The sequence below is a fragment of the Microtus pennsylvanicus genome, chromosome 6 (genome assembly GCF_037038515.1).
Source record: "Microtus pennsylvanicus isolate mMicPen1 chromosome 6, mMicPen1.hap1, whole genome shotgun sequence".
Lineage (NCBI taxonomy): Eukaryota > Metazoa > Chordata > Mammalia > Rodentia > Cricetidae > Microtus > Microtus pennsylvanicus.
In genome coordinates, this window is record NC_134584.1 from 52,038,176 (window position 1) to 52,055,493 (window position 17,318).

At 47.9% G+C, this 17,318-nt stretch overlaps 1 protein-coding gene across 1 annotated transcript; it reads right to left on the reverse strand.

Annotated features, from left to right (window-relative positions):
- Positions 1–12,895: 12,895 nt before the first annotated feature.
- On the reverse strand, positions 12,896–15,283 carry Foxd1 (forkhead box D1). The gene has a single exon (XM_075976240.1). It carries the CDS (start codon positions 14,926–14,928, stop codon positions 13,597–13,599), a length of 1,332 nt encoding a protein of 443 aa, XP_075832355.1. The 5' UTR covers positions 14,929–15,283; the 3' UTR covers positions 12,896–13,596.
- Between the last annotated feature and the right edge of the window lie 2,035 nt (positions 15,284–17,318).

Below are 17,318 nucleotides of genomic sequence, written 5' to 3' on the forward strand. Positions count from 1 at the left end.
TATAAGTTATTATCTTTCAGGGTGACTTTACACTCACACCAGTAATATCAGTGTCCCAACATCCAGTATTTGGGAAGTATTGCTATTTTTATTTAATCACTATAATAGATATATAGTTCTCTTTTTACTCTGTGTATGTGAGTGTGTGTGTGAGTGTGTGTGTGTGTGTGTGTGAGAGAGAGAGAGAGAGAAAGAGAGAGAGAGAGAGAGAGAGAGAGAGAGAGAGAGAGAGAGAGAGTCAGTTCTTTCCTTCCATCATAAGGGTCCCAGGGCTCTAACTCCACTCATTGGGCTTGACAGCAAACACCTTTTTTAAACTGAGCAATCTTGGGGGCTGGAGAGAAAGCTCAGCAGTTGGCTGCTCTTCCAGAAGACCCTAGTTCAATACCCAGCATTCACATGGCAGCTGTCTGTAACTCCAGGTCCTGGGGATCCAACACCTTCCCACAGGCATACATGCAGGCAAAACACCAATCAATGCTCATAAATTATTAGAAAAATAAAAATAAACTGAACAATCTTACTGGCCTCTGCTATATATTGAAATAAGTGATTCAGTTCATTGTCTGCTATTACAATAACTCGGTGGAATTATCTTATTCTTATCCCCACACTGCCTTCCTTAGCATGGGCTCTGTGCCTTATTATAGGTTTATATTAATTCTTAGATTTAAGATTATAAAACAGAATTCCCCGACTTTGAATTTACCAATGTCCAATATAAGCAACCAAAACTATGTCTCGGGTTTTTCTAAATGCTCTCACTTCTCCTATGGCACAAATAGACTATTCCTAGCGACACAATCCTTCCTGAGAGAAAGGTCTTCACGCTGCATGCGCCTGTTGAGGGGAGAGAGGACCCATGACAGCCTTACTGAGTGCCTCTGCTTGGTCATTGGCAACAACACAAATTCAGGAAAGGGCTGGCTTCGTGGGCAGATCTCTGAGGGGAAGGGCAGCAAGGAGGGCGATTACACTTCTGCAGGTTGGCTGTGCTTTTCTCTGTTTGAAGTTAACTGGTCTGTGTGGTGGGCCTACAAACAGGGTAGCTGTGTTCGTGGCGAACTGAACACTTTACTTTCAAAGCACACTTGACAGGCTGTTGCATTAAGTGCTCACATGTCTGAGACAGAACAAACTGGATGCAATTTCCTTTCCCCCTTCAAGTTCATGCCATTCTTTGTGAAGAGGCCCAAAGTACTCACTACCAGTCCTCAGGGATGAAACGACAAGTAGGAAAGAGAATCCAATTACAAAAGCAGCCGGTGGCTTCTGCTCTCCCTCCTTGCGGCTACCCACAATTGCGTCTTGAGACTGACGTAGGCCGCGGTTGCTCCGTGTGGATAAACTATTTTCGCTCCCTCACTTGTCTTCAGATTACCTTCCTGGTTGATAATGGGGTGTCAGGGTGTCTAAACTAAAGCTCCCCACCGTTCGCTTCTCCTTCGTACCTGTATAAACTACTTACACCCTACTTTGACATATCGATTGGGATTCAAGTAAGTGAATCTTGCAAACATGGTGATGAAGAAAAGACCCCCAAAATACACAGCGAATGATGCCATTCATATGAAATTCATGGAAGTGGGGGTGTGAAACAAGACTAGTTTGGTGGGACAGAGATGGTGCTCATAGGAAACAGCTGCGGGACTCTTCAGTCCTGTTTTGCTTTTGAATCTCGAACTAGTCACCGTCATAGGGGAGCTGATCCACCACCCCGCACGCTCAGGGCTTGCCCCCTTGACCATATGTATGTTAATCTTCATTAAAATTCAGATCAACAGCTGAAATGGAAAAATAAGAGGTTTTGTGATTTTTTTTTAAAAGAAGATCACAGACGGTATAGATTAGGGGCTTCTATTTCAAAGTTTCCAGGAACATGAAATGTTTGCAAAGTGTCGTTTTCCCCAATGCTCCTCCCAGTTTAACAGGCTGGATTTATGTTCCGATGTTATGCATATTGTAACTGTTAAATTAAAATATTGTGAGGTAGGGTGTGGAAGCAATAAAACTCTATTAAGATCAATTTAGGCCTTTAAAAAAAATTCCACAATTCCTTTCACTCACATGACATCCTTCATTTTTGTTTTTGAAGTTTGGATCCAAGGAATTCGGCACGCTGTGGGTTGACATTTAGTTAATAGCATCTTCTACCGAGGGTTCCATTTTCTAAATTAACATGATCAAGAACAGTGACCTGATGATATTTCTTTGTACATCTGGCTCTGTTCCAAGAAGCAGGGGGGAGGGGCTGAAAAGTAAAAAGAGGGAGAAAGGAAGAAATCGAACTTTCTCGATCACCTTTGTGTTAGGGCAGAGTGTTTCAAATTTTGGTAAAAATATCAGACACCTCGATCTCATCGACAGATGAACCAAACCACTCTCCCTCCATACAAAAATCTGTATTAGCAAATGACATCTGCTTCTCCTCTCTCCTCCCCTAAAACCTTGCGTCTGGGATTCTTCTTATTAAGCAGCGAGAAAGATAAAAAGAAATATGTTGACATGTACAGCTATAGAGAGGGATTCAACAGCAGTTCGGTTATAGTTCCGATGTAATTAAAGGTGGGCCGAAAGGGAAGGAAGGTGATTGAGCAATGTGTTAAGATTCTGTAAGCACATAGAAGGTGCTTAAGACATTTTTCCATGAAGGAACGAAGGGCGGAAGGGGGGAAGGAAGGAAGGACGGAAAGACTAGTGATAAAATGTACAATTATTTCTACTAGTAAAAAACTGTGTTTTTTTTTAAATCTCAAGTGATAAAATGTACAATTATTTCTACTAGTAAAAAACTGTGTTTTTTTTTTTTAAATCACAAAACAGGAGACCACAGAGTGGACAGAACGGTGTCTGACCCACTTCCTGTCATTCACAAATGCTTTCTCTCAAATTGTCGTGGGGTGGGGGTGGAGAAGGGACTACCTATGTAGAAAGTGAGAAATAGGGAAGATGGCTACCTCGGGGAGGGAAAGAATGAGGAGAGCGGTGTCCGAAGGGATACTTCTAAGACACCTGGCTTTCCACTCCCTAGCTTCCTGGCCTGCTGAGCGTCCTAGCGCAGTTGACCGGGCCTTCTGCTTGGGGCAGGGACTGGGGCTCTGAATGGCTGGGAAAGCAGGGGCTGGGCAACAGGTGGGAAGGTGGTGGACTTTTGTCTCCTCAAAAGGAACCCGGCTGCACTGAAAGGGCGGAAAGCAGTGGCGCACAGGAAGGGTGTCTGCAGGGTCCCCGAACTCTCGCCACCGCCCCGGTTCCTCTAATTAAAGAGGGGATGCAGGGTGGCATTAGTTCCCAAACGTTTTAATCGAGCCTCCTTTCAATGGCTAGGGATAAATGTAGTCACTGTTACTCTGTGGTGAATGAGTTGCAAAGGCCCCCGCCCGGCCCCCAGCGTGGCCATTCAGAACTCTTTTCACAACCCCTAAGCGGTTCAGTCCCTAGGCCTAGCGACACTGCAGAGTCCTCCTAATTAGTCTAATTAGAAAGGTGGATTGATAGATGGAAAGAAGACAGAGCCGGGTTAGGAAGATGCTCAGTGCTGCCAATCTCCGCAGGCTTGACGTTTATTCTCTCCAGAAAGAAAAGGCCGCCAAGGAGGAGGTTGGAGCCGAGGCTGGGCCGCCGCGACTCGCGGGCTGGGCGGTCTGTGACCCCCGCGCCTCCCGCCCACAGCCACGGTCCGCAATGGGAGCGTGGAGTTGCAGAGCCATGGCTATGGCATTCCTGGCTGCATCCTCAAGGGGCCCCGAAACCGCGCGCGGGAGGTCCACGGAGAGCAGCCACGCAGACGTGGCAGCTCTGTGCGTCCGGACAGCGGCTAGTCCCCCCACCCTTTGGTCCCCAAAGGCTCGTGGCTGGGGGTTGGGGGAGCAGGCCTGGCGGCTCTGGCTGCGGAAGAGCCCAAGTGGTGGCTGCGCTGTCGCCCGCGCATTCCTGGCGGGGCGGGAAGGGAGCCGCCCGGGTGGCGCGCAGAGCACTGAACCTTTAATTAGGCTATAAATCAGACCAAGGAGTGCGGGGGAGTCTGTGCAGGTGTAAAAACAGCCGGGAGAGCCTGGCCGAGCAGCCGCAGCGCCCCAGCAGGTCAGAACCTCTAGCCAAAAACATCTCCAAAGTCCGCTGACAACCAAATAAACAGCCGAGGGCCCGCCGGAGGAGCCGCGCGCTGTGCGCTCGGAGGCTGGTGGCCCTCGGGGCTCCGTTGCACTGTTGGACCGGAGGGAGCCGCAAATTCCTTGCCTTGCTTGCCCTCACCCATCCCGCTCTGCTTTCTGCTGCGAGGAATGTTGGACCATAAGGATTGGGGACCGCCACGCTCCGAGGATGCTGGCAACCATCGGGCCAGGCCTTTGCGCAGCCCGCAGCAGTCCTTGCAGAGCCAGGAGTGAGGTCCCTCAGTCCTGGGGTAGGCCCCGAGGCATAAACCGCCCCTTGACAGGAAAAGGTAGAAAGAACGATCACGAAGTAATTCGGTGCACGGCTCGGGAGCAGAAGCCTCAAAAAAAAAAAAAAAAAACCCAAGGAGATGTTGACCGGAGCGACAGACCGATTCACGTACAAAAGAAAACAATACAAGTCTCGTTAGATCATTTTTCTGGACACTGTTTAAGGTATGAAAGGAATCAAATTGTTTCAAAATGTTGCCAGCAAAAATTATCCTATGTGGAATGCAACTAATCCGTTTAGGTTCCTGTCAACCGTTTCCACAAAAGGAGTCCGATTTTTCAAATCAAAGATCCAAAAGTCTTTGGGGAGAGATGTATTACACGCCAGAGCTTTAGTTACAGAATAGAGTTACAATAACGACCCTCGCCCAGCAGCTCCCTAGAATAAGAGATCCCATCCCAAATATTTCTAAAGATGTGTGGGAGCTGGTTTTTCTGGAGCCCTGCTATGCGTGCAGCTGGAGGGGGTCGAGGGAAAGAAGAGGAAGGCAAATTATTAAATTCCTTAAGTAGAAAAACACAGCACCGAGTCCTTGGTGTTTTATCCTCTGTGCATCTGGTTATTTTTGAAGAAGAAAACAAAATCCAAACTGGGTGACTTGAACCAAGTTCCTTGGCGATGACAACTTTAAAGCTGAGGTAAATGTTTGAATTGCATTTCAAGCAGGGGAAAATGGTTGGCGGGCTGTGCACCCTCAGTGGATCAAACCCTGGACTCTCTGACAGCGAACGCAAACTGCACATTGAAATTTCTCAGGTGGAGTTTCTTTTTATTTAAAGGGGTATTAAAATAATACAAGAAAGTACTTTGCTTTCTTTTATCTGTAATAAAATGTTCAAAAGTGGGAAGAAAACAAAAGCGCCTTTGGATTTCACAACTGTCTCGGAGGGTAACCCTTCCCAGCCCCGTGTGCCTGTAACCTCAATTTGTGCAGGTCACAGTCTTGGTTCACAGTACGGGGGCGGGCCGCGGGGGGGGGGGCGCTGATAACGACCACCCCCTCCCCCTTTCATTTATTCTCAGAGAACTGGAAGCTAGGGACACCGAGTCATCCATCAGAAGATGTCCAAAACGGGGAGGAAACTCAGATGCCCAGCTCTCTGATAGAAGGAGTCTGACATCGTGTTACCTCAGTGAAGATATTATCAAGACAGTGCCATCCGTTTTGTAAATGTACTATTGAAATTTCTAGTAATAAAAACAAAAGTGTTCTAATGGAAAAATGAGAGTATTACCTGCTCAACCTACCCTCTGCCCTGTAGTTCCCAGGCTCGGTCCTCCTGCTCACTGCATGTGCTTAGGTAATTAGCAGCTTGGTGTCAGGAATTCTTTAATTCGTTTCCTATATTTAAAAGGATTTGCAGTATAGCAGGTGCTCCGCAAACAGCAGACTAATCCTGCTTTTCCACGCTTAGGGGTTAAAGAGATGCTCTGTGGGTAAGTGGGTAGAGAGAAGAACCAGCAAGAGCCTAGAAGAATGCCTTTAAAACATTATCCACTTGTTTATTTTAGAAGAGGCGAGAAAGTTATCAGTCCAAATACACATCTGACTGAAGAAAGGGGAAATGTCATCCCTTTCATCTTGGTTATTTCTAGAAAGAACTAAGAAATAACTGATTTCAGAGCGAGAGAGGAAGTTTGAAGGGAAGTAAGCACGTAGTCATGTATAACTCTGGGATTTAGTTATATCCCAAAGCTCAGAGATTATTCTTTTCTTTTCTTTTTCCCTGAATGAACAAGGTGTAGGAGGAAGCCTTATAACCTCACAGTAATATGTTCTATATTTTCCAGAGCATTTCCACGTAAATTATTTTGCTGTCACGCACCATCTTCTTAGAAAAGAGGAAGAAAGCCATGCACGAGCATGGAAAGTGACCTAACAGTTCGTTTCTATGCAGTCTTTGTTCTGCAGGCTTTAGAGATTGGTTGATGATTTTCTCCCGCTCTGTGTCATCAATTATTTCACAATAGAATCTTGCAGTTATTTTTCATGCACATAAAGCTCTGCTTTTTAAAAAAATGAACAATAGAAAATCAAGTCGTTCTCCCTCACAAAACTCCTTTCTTGTAGACTCTTTGCAAGATATTTCGCTTCTTTTTATTACTGAAAATATGTTCCTGTTTTCACGGGGATTGTTAAAATGTGCAAAGTAAAAATTCATCCCTGTCCTCCCCTCTTTTTATCTGTTATTGATGAAGTTACAAGTAAGAGGAATTCATGTGTCTGGCACCCTCTGGGTCAGTGAGATCCGGAGCAAAACCCTGAGACCCCAGATTCATCCTCCAAGTCTTTGCAGGGGCTCCCTGCATCAGCTGGGTCCAAGACACCACCATAGCTTGTATTTGGCTTACCAGACTAAATATCTACCACCAGTAGTAGTCTACAAACAAGAAAATACCCTCTCTTGGAAAATACCATTCTTAAAAGTAGAAAATATTCTTCCACTCCATTTCCTAATATCATATTCATTTTTCCAAATTGTTTAAATAAGCATGCTAATGTTGTGAACTGCTTTTATTGGGGGGGTGCTATCTTTCAAAGTGTGGAATTAAATTTTTTTGTAAGTTACAGTTATTTAAAAAGAACAGTTTTTTTTTTTTGCATTAACCACTCTTCCTTGGACTGTCATAATGTCTTGATTGTATTCTGCAGCTCACAATTTGCCAAGCCATATGCAGGTCTAGCAAGTGATCTACCACTGAGTTGCATTCCAGCCCCTACTTGAGAAAGCTGTCTTTTTCTGGGTAGCAGTGGGCAAGGGTGAACTGGTGGATAGTCTGGAATTCATCCACCAGTGCTTTAGGGAGAGTCAGCCAAGGCAGATGGGATCACGGCTACAGAAAAAGGCTCCAGTGCTGTAGATTAAGCCTTTAGGGATTAAAATCGCTGGCTACAGCATATTACCCACAGCTAGCTGGGCAAAAAGAGCAAGGTCTTCAGGAAAGCATATGGAGGGAAGAGGGGACACATTCTCAAGAAGGAAAAAAAAAGAACTGTTTTCTCATGTCATTACTGAATCATTCTGACTCCTTACACGATCTTTCCTTTTCAAAATAGAAAGGGTGTGGCCTTAAGGCATTTGTAAGACCTACTTAGCAGTTTAGAAAAGTGTTCTCTCGATGGGTAGACTTCAACCTTTAAAAATCTACAAGAGTAGGCTGGAGAGATGGCTCAGTGGTTTACAGCACTTGTTGCCCAAGTTTGAGTCCCAGAACCCATAAGATGGTTCAATTAGGTATCAGAGGATCCAATGCCCTCTTCTGGCCTCTATGGGCACCAGGCAGGCACATGGCACTCATCATGCTTGCAAGGAAAAACATTCATACACATAAGATAATTTATTTTAATCTACAGGAAAAGTGAAAGATATGGGTAACAGAGTAATACAATGTCACCCATTTATGGATGTAGTCAGATAGGACCTCTTGTGGGAATATTTTAAAGAAGACTACTGATGTCAGGAAAAAAAGGAGGAGGAGGAAGGAAGAAGAAGAACAAGAAGAAAAATGGAAAGGGGGACTCTAGGAGAGTGCCACATAGAGAACTGCATGGAAGAAGTCTGAAATAATTTTAAATACAGCTAGGACAGTAGGCTTCCCCTGGAAGTGGCAGGGAAGAGAGCATGGTGAGCGTGCAAAACAGAAAGAATTGCACAAGAAACAAAGGATTCTCTTACACCATGACCCCTGAGCATCTTCACTACCACTATGGGGTTTAACAAATCTGAACGGTGGTAACAAAGTGGCAACACAGTCTTGTGACTAAAATGAGACCTCAGTTGTGACATCCCAGTAGCTATGACTTTGTGTTAGTCATTTATTTACCCTCTTCTGAGCTTTGCTATCTGGTTTGTAAAGCAGAGTCCAGAGTGATTCTTTTCCGCAATATTTCACAAGAGAAATCAGGCTCCTTTCAGAAGACTCTGGAGGTCTGGGGGTGTAGCTCAGTGGTAGAGCCCTTGCCTGGCATACCTGAGGCCCTGGGTTCAACATCTAGCACTGCACACAAATAAAATCTCAAGTTTTAAGAGATTATTGCTGAAATATTAGTGAAATTTTTTCTTTAAAAAATCTACTGCTAGTCAGGCAGTCATGGTGCACGCCTTTAATTCCAGCAGAGGCAGGTGGGTCTCTGTGAGTTCGAGGCCAGCCTGATCTACAAAACAAGTTCCAGGACAGCCAGGGATGTTTGTCACATAGAGAAACCCTATCTGGGTGTGTGTGTGGGGGGGGATTTAATGTTTGCTGGAATAAGAAAGGGAATCTTGGCATGCAGATGAGGGACGAGCTACATGGTGGATTCAGTTGGGAAAGTTACTGGGATTTCCGAATTCTTCTACTTCTATTACATTCTCAAAAGTTAGAGCAGCTCCAAACAGGCGTTGTTTCGTTTTGCAGCTCCGATGGCCCCAGACTCCACTTCGCGTGGTTAGGGTGTCAGCACATCCTCTCTGACTACCGCATCAGCTCCTTATCCTGTCACACCTAAAGGTTCAGGCCTTGAAAGGAGTTTTCTGGTTGTCTTCTGTTCTTTGCTAGGTTTCGCTTGTTGATGACCAGGGGAGTTTCCTTGGTAGAGAAGCTTCTAGAACTCCAGACGGGTAGCAGTGAAAAGCAGCCTGAGCTGGTCTTAGCGAGAGCAAGACTCGATGATCAGAGAGATGTGATATGCAAAGAATCAGCTGAAAAGTGATTCGGTTGGGGAAGTATAAGCCTGTGGCAGCCCAGCAGCTGGCCAGGATCAGAGGCTCCATCTCCTGTCAAACGTAAGGGGATCCAAGTTGGCAGTCTATTTATTGTTAAAGTCGAAGGGCTCGATTTTACACTAAACATATTTACACATTTACGTTCGTGGCCCTATAAACACACCACATTTCACTGGCCGTGACATCAAACACGTTTACCAACAAAAAACATATGCCTAATTACAAAATCATAGAGGGGAAGAGGCGAGAGGAAGCCCATGGGCAATGAGCGTGAATGCCTCTGTGCATGCGTGACTCAGCTACACCAGGCTGCCCTGGGTCTGTCTGGGTACAGTCCAGTTCTAAGGGGTGTGTGTGGGAGTGTGGGGGATCTTAGTATTCCAGTTAAACGCACACCGAAGCCCCCTGAAGAAGCCAGATGAGACCAGAGGTATCCCTGGGAAGATGGCTGATTTGGGTTGAATTTGACCCTTCAGTTGCCCTCACATGACTTCGCCCTGTCAGGAGTAAAAGCAGAGGTGAACAGAACGTGTGGCTAGCAGAGAATTTAGAAACATAATCTAGAGTCCTTGATTCTTAGCTGCAGGTGAAGGGGGTCAAATCCTTTTTACCCACCAGCAACCTGTTGTGCAAACACTTTTAGCAGCTCTAACGCTTGGTCCTCCCTCAAGCAAAAAAAGCTGGGTCCACAAGAGGAAAACGGGACAGGAACAGCCTGGACCACTGGCCTCAGACAGTCTTTAATAAATGGCAGGGGCTGGTATCCCATCAAAATAATCACCCTCCATCAGAACAAGCATTCCCCGGGCTATCCCTGCCAGCAGGGTACAGGAAGACGTGGGTTTCTGGAAAAGAAAATCTTTGAGGTACAGAAGCCTTTCCCTGTGATACATGCTCACTCTAAGAGCTGGGGGAAGGAGGGAGGAGGGTGCATGTATCTAGAATTCCAGTTCTGTCTGCAGCAAGTTTGGGGTGCTGGGCAGGGGACAGAAAAAGTTAGATAGGTGTATATAAAGATGCTTCAGTAAGTAAAAGACTGGGAAAGCTCCCCCACAGCCTTCCCCTTCACTTCCTCAGTTACTTGTTTCATTCCTTCCTTTCCTCCTTTCTTTTTCTTTCTTTCTCTCTTTTTTTTAAATAGGAAAGGAAGTGCCTCTTAAATGTGTGGGGTGGGAATGGAGAGGAAACCCGTCGTTGAGCAGAAGCACTAGCTTTTGATTTTTAAAGAAATAAAATAATTACCCGATAGAGAAAGAAATCAACCAAGAAGCAGTCTGAGGTCACGACACCATGTGTGGAACAAGGAGCAATTCAGCCCATAAGGGCTTCATTACCCCCGCAATAGATAACATTTGGCTAGATCTAGCTGCAGATTAAATCCCCGCAGCACAACGGAGCCTTCAATGGAGAGGCTCCTTTTTGTGTGGTCCTGCCTCGGGAGCTGCCTGAACCATTAGCCTCAATATATCCCTCTCCCCATTAACTGCAATTCCCTCCCGACCGCGCTTCGGTCATTTGTCTCCAGGCTTTACGGGGGCGTTTGATGAGTAAAGAAACAAGGAAAAGGAGAGAAAGGCGTCGGGTTAATGAGTTGTAGCAAATCCACACTTTGTAGTCGGGAGGAGGAGAGCTGGTGGCCAATGTTTGTCCAACTGGTTTATTTTCCGAGACCCAGGCTATTGAGGAAGGCTTGTTCGAGAAGCCTTCTTGCCTACAAACACACAAACATCCTTCTGTTTGCCTTCAAAGAAAAGGGGGACCAGCGCTGGATTTGCATGCGAATGAGGAGCCCCAGGAGGAGACATCCTTGCCCATCAAAGGCCCGGGTAGCCCGGCTTCCTTTGTTCCAGCACCTGCTTGCCAGCCCAGCCTGGCGGCCCACACTCCAGACTCACCCATCCAAGGCCCAAGGTACAGTCTTCAGTCTATACCCAGCCTCTGCCCCGTACCACTGTGAGCCTATACCTCGTACTATCCCTCACAGAGATTTACTCGCTGAGTAAGTAAAGCCCATTGCACACACCCAAATTTCAGAATGGAGGCCGAACCTGGTGGGAAGCAACAAACAAGCAGGCGGCCCTCACTGCACCCTGCCGGATCAAAAGCGGGTTTGCAGTCTGCTGCCCTAGACGGTGACCTGGGAGCCCAGCCTAGGGACCCGAGGGCTAGAACAGGGTCACCCTAGAACAGGGTCACCCTAAGCCTTGTGCACTGACAACCTGGGAGGCAGAGCTCCTCTTGGCACTTTTAAAAGGTGCATGATCTGAAGAAAAGGCGTAGCTGTGATTCCCTGCTTTCATCCTAAGAGAGAGAAAAAAAAATCTCACGGTTTTCTTTTTGACTCTCTTTCAAACCTAAAAGTCTGTTCTGTGCGTTGCTCAAGTCTACAGGCGAGCCTCTGTCTATGCCTTTGGGTCCCGCCTAAGGAAGCCTCTATAACGGTGCTCTTGGGGGATGCAGGTCTGGTCTGGTCTCTTTAAAGCTATGCTGTCGTACAAGAAGTCTTTGCATGTAAAGATCATCATTTACAGTTAGCTAGACATTTAGTGGTACATTTCACTGTGATTTTTTTTTTTTTTACTCTAACCTCTTCTTTACCTTCCTCTACACAGCTCTTAGGGCGGGAAACATAACTTTCATCTTGAGATTTTTGAGTCTTTTCCTTCCTCGGATACCTAAGTGTGACCAGTACTGGCCTATAATGCGCATGCTATGAATTGGATAGGTTAAATCTGTATCTTCATAGCGTGTACATTTACCCACATTTTAAAGAAACTGAACAAGCAGATTCAATGTCCGCTGCAACCTGCTGACCCAAAGCATTCAAATTAAGTGTTACAGATGCATCGGCTATCAGGAGAGCTCCCAGGACCATCTATGGAGACTAGCCTTGGCGTCCTATGGAATTAGATGGTGACTATAATCAGCAATGAAAGACTTAACCTTTGAAAAGAGATGCCCTGAATCACCCAAATTGTTTATTTAGATTAATAAACACCCGAGGTGCTCTCATCTAGAAATCTTTGAACCATATACTCTGCTAAAGATGACAATTTCTTGGGTTATTCATTTAAGCTAAAATTTCGGTAAATTTGCCTTTGCACTCAGAACTCTGTCGTGCAGTTCCTGGACTCATTTTTATCTCACATACAGTTCAAGTCATAAGTGCAAATACTTCTATCCAGGACATTTAATGCTTTAAACAGACAATCTGTGCATCTCCTTTTGCTGCTAAAATTTTAAACTAGAAGCTGCCTCCGCCTGCATTACTTCCATTACCGTTTTGTGTGTGTGTGTGTGTGCACGCGTGTGCGTGTGTGTGTGTGTGTGTGTGTGTGTGTGTGTGTGTGTGTGTGCTGAAAAGTGAGCAGAAATTAACTGGAGAATTTCAAAAATAAAACCAAACACTTGTATTAAATTATCCGTAGGGTGACTACAGCTTCCACTTAAAAAAAGTCTTGTTGATTTTTTTATGATGAACAAGGCTTAGGCTTGTAAACATCTAGCAAAGTAACTGCTTTCACTGGCAGTCACGAGAAATAAGTTCTGACTTGGAAAGTTGAAATGAAAAGCTATGGCATCCTGCTACCGTGGCTGCCTTAGGCTTTCTGTGGGAGTAACACTTAAGGAGATTCTGTACTGAGTTTAGATTTATCTAGTAGACCTTTATTTTATCCTTAACAGGAAAAAAAAAACTAAGACAGGGACAATTCAATCAATTACTTAGTTGGCTTTTCTTTGAAAATTAAGCATTTTATTTCTGAAAAAAAGTGTAAAAATCTTACATTAGAATAGTACAATAATAATTGCCAGTAAAATTTACAATACTCCTTGTAAAGAATACGCATAAGTACAAAATAAAAATTCCCCATGTCCATTATGATACAAAACACAGGTTAAAATAAGAAATGATATAATTTGACTTGTTTCTTGTGTAAACATGTTATTCATTTTTTTCCTTTCCATGAAAAAGTACACCAAATAAGTGTGAGCAAATAAAGGCATTTCTTGGAGACCTTTACTGGGTTTGTATGAGCTTCGTATAAACATTATTGACTTTTTTTTTTAATTCCTGGACCTGAGAATCTTTATACCTCAAAAGGGCTTAGTTTTGATGGTTTGGGTTGGTTTTCTCAATTTGTCAAAAGTCAAAGAAGCCCCTAGTGCTAAAACAAGGCGACTTCCTCTAACACCCTTTTCCTTCCCTCCCCAAGTCAGGGTTGCAGCATAGGGCGATTTTGCATAAATATTAGAGGGACCCGCCGAGCCGAACTGCGCGGCGCCCCAGCTGTCGCCCAACACAGTCCGGTCCAAGAATCCAAAGCGGCAAAAATGGGGGCGCGAGGTCGCCGAGGGCCGGGAGGAGCGAACAAAACCAACCACCCATCCGCAGAAAGGGGCCGGGAGTCCTACCTTCACTTTCTCACGCGCGCTAACGGCGTTTCTAACAATTGGAAATCCTAGCAGTAAAGTTCTCCACACTGGACAGCGCAGTCCCCTGGTGCAGAGTCCCCAGCGCGGCCGACGACGACACCGACGAAGCCGCGGCCGCAGCGGCGACCACGAGCGAGCGGGTGAGCGCAGCAGCCGGGCCCGCAGCCGCCTGCACCGAGCAGCCTCCGCCCCCTGGTCCTGGTGCGGTCCCGGTAGCGGCCCCGGGAGAGGCTTGCACACTGGCGACCGCTGGACCCCGGCTGCGACCAATGAGGCTCTCGATGGAGAAAGGCGAGCGTGCCAGCGCCCCGGCGCCACCGGGGCCTCCCGCCTTCACTGTGGCCGCCTGCAACGGGCCGGGCAGGGCGGCGCCCAGCGCGTGCGGCCGGTAGCCGAAGGCGGTCCTCGCCAGCTCGGCGGCCGCACCGGGCGGCGGCGGCGGCGGCGAGTGCGGGTGGAAGGCGGCGGCTGCGGCAGCAGCGGCGGCGAAGAGCGCGGAGGGCGGCGCGCAGGGCGGCAGCTGCAGGCCGTAGGCGCAGCCGTAGGCTCCGTAGCCGCAGGCGGGAGGCGGCGGCGGAGGGAAGAGCGCGGCGCCCGGATCCCCCGCGCCACCCCCCGGCCCCGCGCCGCGCAGCAGCAGCGCCTCGGCCGCCGCGTGCGGGGGCAGCAGCGGCTGGCGCTTGAAGCGCTTGCGGCGCCGCAGGAAGCTGCCGTTGTCGAACATGTCTGCGGACTCCGGGTCGAGCGTCCAGTAGTTGCCCTTTCCCGGGTTGCCCGGTTCGCGCGGGATCTTGACGAAGCAATCATTGAGCGACAGGTTGTGGCGGATGCTGTTTTGCCAGGCGGGGAACTTCTCCCGGTAGTACGGGAACCGGCCGCTGATGAACTCGCAGATCTCGCTGAGCGTCAGGCGCTTCTTCGGACTCTGCAGGATGGCCATGGTGATGAGCGCGATGTACGAGTAGGGGGGCTTCACCAGTGGGTTCTTGGCACCACCGCCCGCGCCCGCGCCGGTTCCGGAGCTACCTCCCGCTCCCGCACCGCTGCAGCTTCCCGTGCCGGTCCCCGACGCGGGCACAGGGCCCGGAGGCGCGGGGGACGCGGCGGGCCGCGAGGCCAGCAGCAGGTCATCGTCGTCGTCCTCCTCCTCCAGGTCCTCGAGCTCGTCCTCCCCGGCATAAGAGCGCCGCCGCCGCTGGGCCGAGCCGGGCAACCGGGGCCCGCCGCCGCCCTCGTCGTCATCGTCCTCCTCCTCGTCGTCGTCTTCGCCCTCCCCCACCACGTCGATGTCTGTCTCCTCGGCGAGGCCGGAGGCATCGGACATCTCCGTGCTCAGGGTCATAGCTGGGGCGGCGCGGCGACGCGGCGGCGCATAGGGGCGCCGGGCTCCAGGCTCCCCCGGCTCCCCAGGCCGGCCCCGGGGCGGCGGGCAGGGAGCGGGGACGCCACGCTGGGACCCGCGGCTGCAGGAGGTGCTGGAACCGCTGCCGAGCCCTGCGCCTCGACTTTGCGATTCGGGCTGCGCGCGGCGTCTGCGCTCCGGGACTCCGAAAGCAGTGAGCGCCTGACTTGACCTTCTCCTCTGCGGTCCCTCCGGCCGGGTCAGCTGAGGAGGGGGTGGCGGGACCCCGGCGGGCCAGTCGGTGTCGGGCGCCCAGGAGGGCGCGGGGCGTGTGCGAAATCTAGGAACAGAGCTCGCCGAGGCCAGGGCTGAGTCCAGAAGAGGGCGGACCTTGTCTGGGCTTATAGCAGAAGGGGGCCTGTCACATGGTGTGCACGTCAGAGCGCACAGGGAAGGGAGAGAAAGGCGAGGGAAATCAGCGTGCTGGGAGAGAAAGTTCACCCGCAGGAGGGGCGGCTGCAAGAGTTGGACACTGGACCCCTCTATTTCTTGCCAAGGCTTCGGATATCCTGTATCACACCCTAGCCCGCGGCGATCCGGATCTGAAGGCTGCACGAGTTAGAGCCCCTGGCCTGCTTCTCCAAATTTAGCCCTCAACCCCAACGTCAGAAGCGCTGGGGGACGCTTCGGTTGGGCGATTGGACCACTCGGTGGCCTGCGGGAGCCGTCCCGCTGGGGGACAACTACTCTGTATGTGAGGTGGTCCCTGGAATACTGAGCGGGGGAGTCCCAGCTCCCCTGGATTGGGCCAGCTTCTGGCTGTGGAATCTGATGAGAAATCCCCCCATTTTTAAGCACGGTAATAATTGTTTATTGACCCTTTAACCCTTTTCCTTCGGTTCTTCTCCAAAGACGTTTGTTTTCCGCCATCTGTTAATAAAAATGCGGTTAGGCTGGCGTTTTAGCCATTTATCTGCAATTGAATGCCCTAGAGATTTGACAGCTAAACTAAGCCACTCTAATGAGAGGATCTTACGAATTCCATGGGAATAGAGCAAGGAATGGTTGAATGAGGAAAAGAAATAGAAATTTTTAGTGAAAACTCGAACACACACACAGAAATTGCACCTAGGAGCAACTCAAAAGAAAAAACACTGTTGCCATGTTAGAAAAAGGAGAGCTATGTTTTCAATAGAAGGTGTGTTCCTTTAGTGAGCATTTCACAGTACTCTGTAAACACTGGAATTATTATGACATACACACAATGCTGCTCAGGCAGGATTCATGCTCCTAAAAGACAAAGCAAGGACGTACTTCGAGATAAACTGTTTATAGTTTTTGGAAAATACATTAAATATTTCTTACACTCTTTGAGAAAATAAACGAATTTTTTTATAAATATGGGATTCAACTCCACGCGGCTCATTTTTCTTCCAGGTGGCAAATTAGTAGGAATAATTCAAATATGATTCTGTTTTAGGATAGCTGTGTTTATCACCAACTAAATTAATTGTTTTGACTGATGGAAAATCCGAATAATTGTGTAACCCGAATTCATTCTCATAGCCCAGCCTTTTGGAAGGGTGCATTTCCCGATATGCTTCTATTTCAAAGAGGGAACTCGGTCTTAGGAGTTTAACTTTCTGATTAAAATGGCCATCTGCCAACGACTGAGTAAAATGCAATGGCTTTCTCGAGGAGCAATCTCAAATACTCCTCTTGTGTATGCCATTTTATCAACCCAGTACTTTCTTCCTGAACCGCTTTTTCCAACTGGCATTCATCACAGAGTCTCAAAAATAAACTCTCGCCCCCAAGGAAGACTTCTTTTCAGATCAGGTTTGGTTCTCTCCAATGGCTAGCCACCAGTTCCACTTATAAATGGCCCGTAAAGTCTCTTAGCGATCTTTGAAAGATCTACGAGAATGCCTCGCGATTTAAACGCATTATTTTTCAATGCCTCTCGTTTGATATATGGCTGGACCATCTAATTATTGTAATGGGCTCCGTTTAACCTGCGCCAACATTAATCAACACTGTTAATCAGGCAGCGAGCGCTTTGTTGATACAGACATGAGTCCTTACCGAGATGTCCAATTTTCCATCGAACGCTTAAGTTTTGTGAGTACTTGGCCCATATGTAAATAAACACCATGGTTTTCACAGCGTCGCGTGTTGCTTCGTGGCAACGTATTTGAGGATGAAATATGGGAAGAATTGTTCGCAAGCTGTTAATAACGTTCGAGGATAAACTACAGCCGTCTTTCTGCTCGGGATCTGCAGTGTCTTCAACTTGTCTGTCCTAGAAGGGTCCGGGAAATGAGAGTTTGCGTTCTGTTTGTAATATCGTCCGTAAATCTGCCCGAAAGGTTTAGTTAAAGGGCTCTTCC

What these genes read in the sequence shown, in the direction of transcription:
- Foxd1 (XM_075976240.1), bottom strand. Translation starts at nt 14,928, where the DNA reads ATGACCCTGAGCACGGAGATGTCCGATGCCTCCGGCCTCGCCGAGGAG.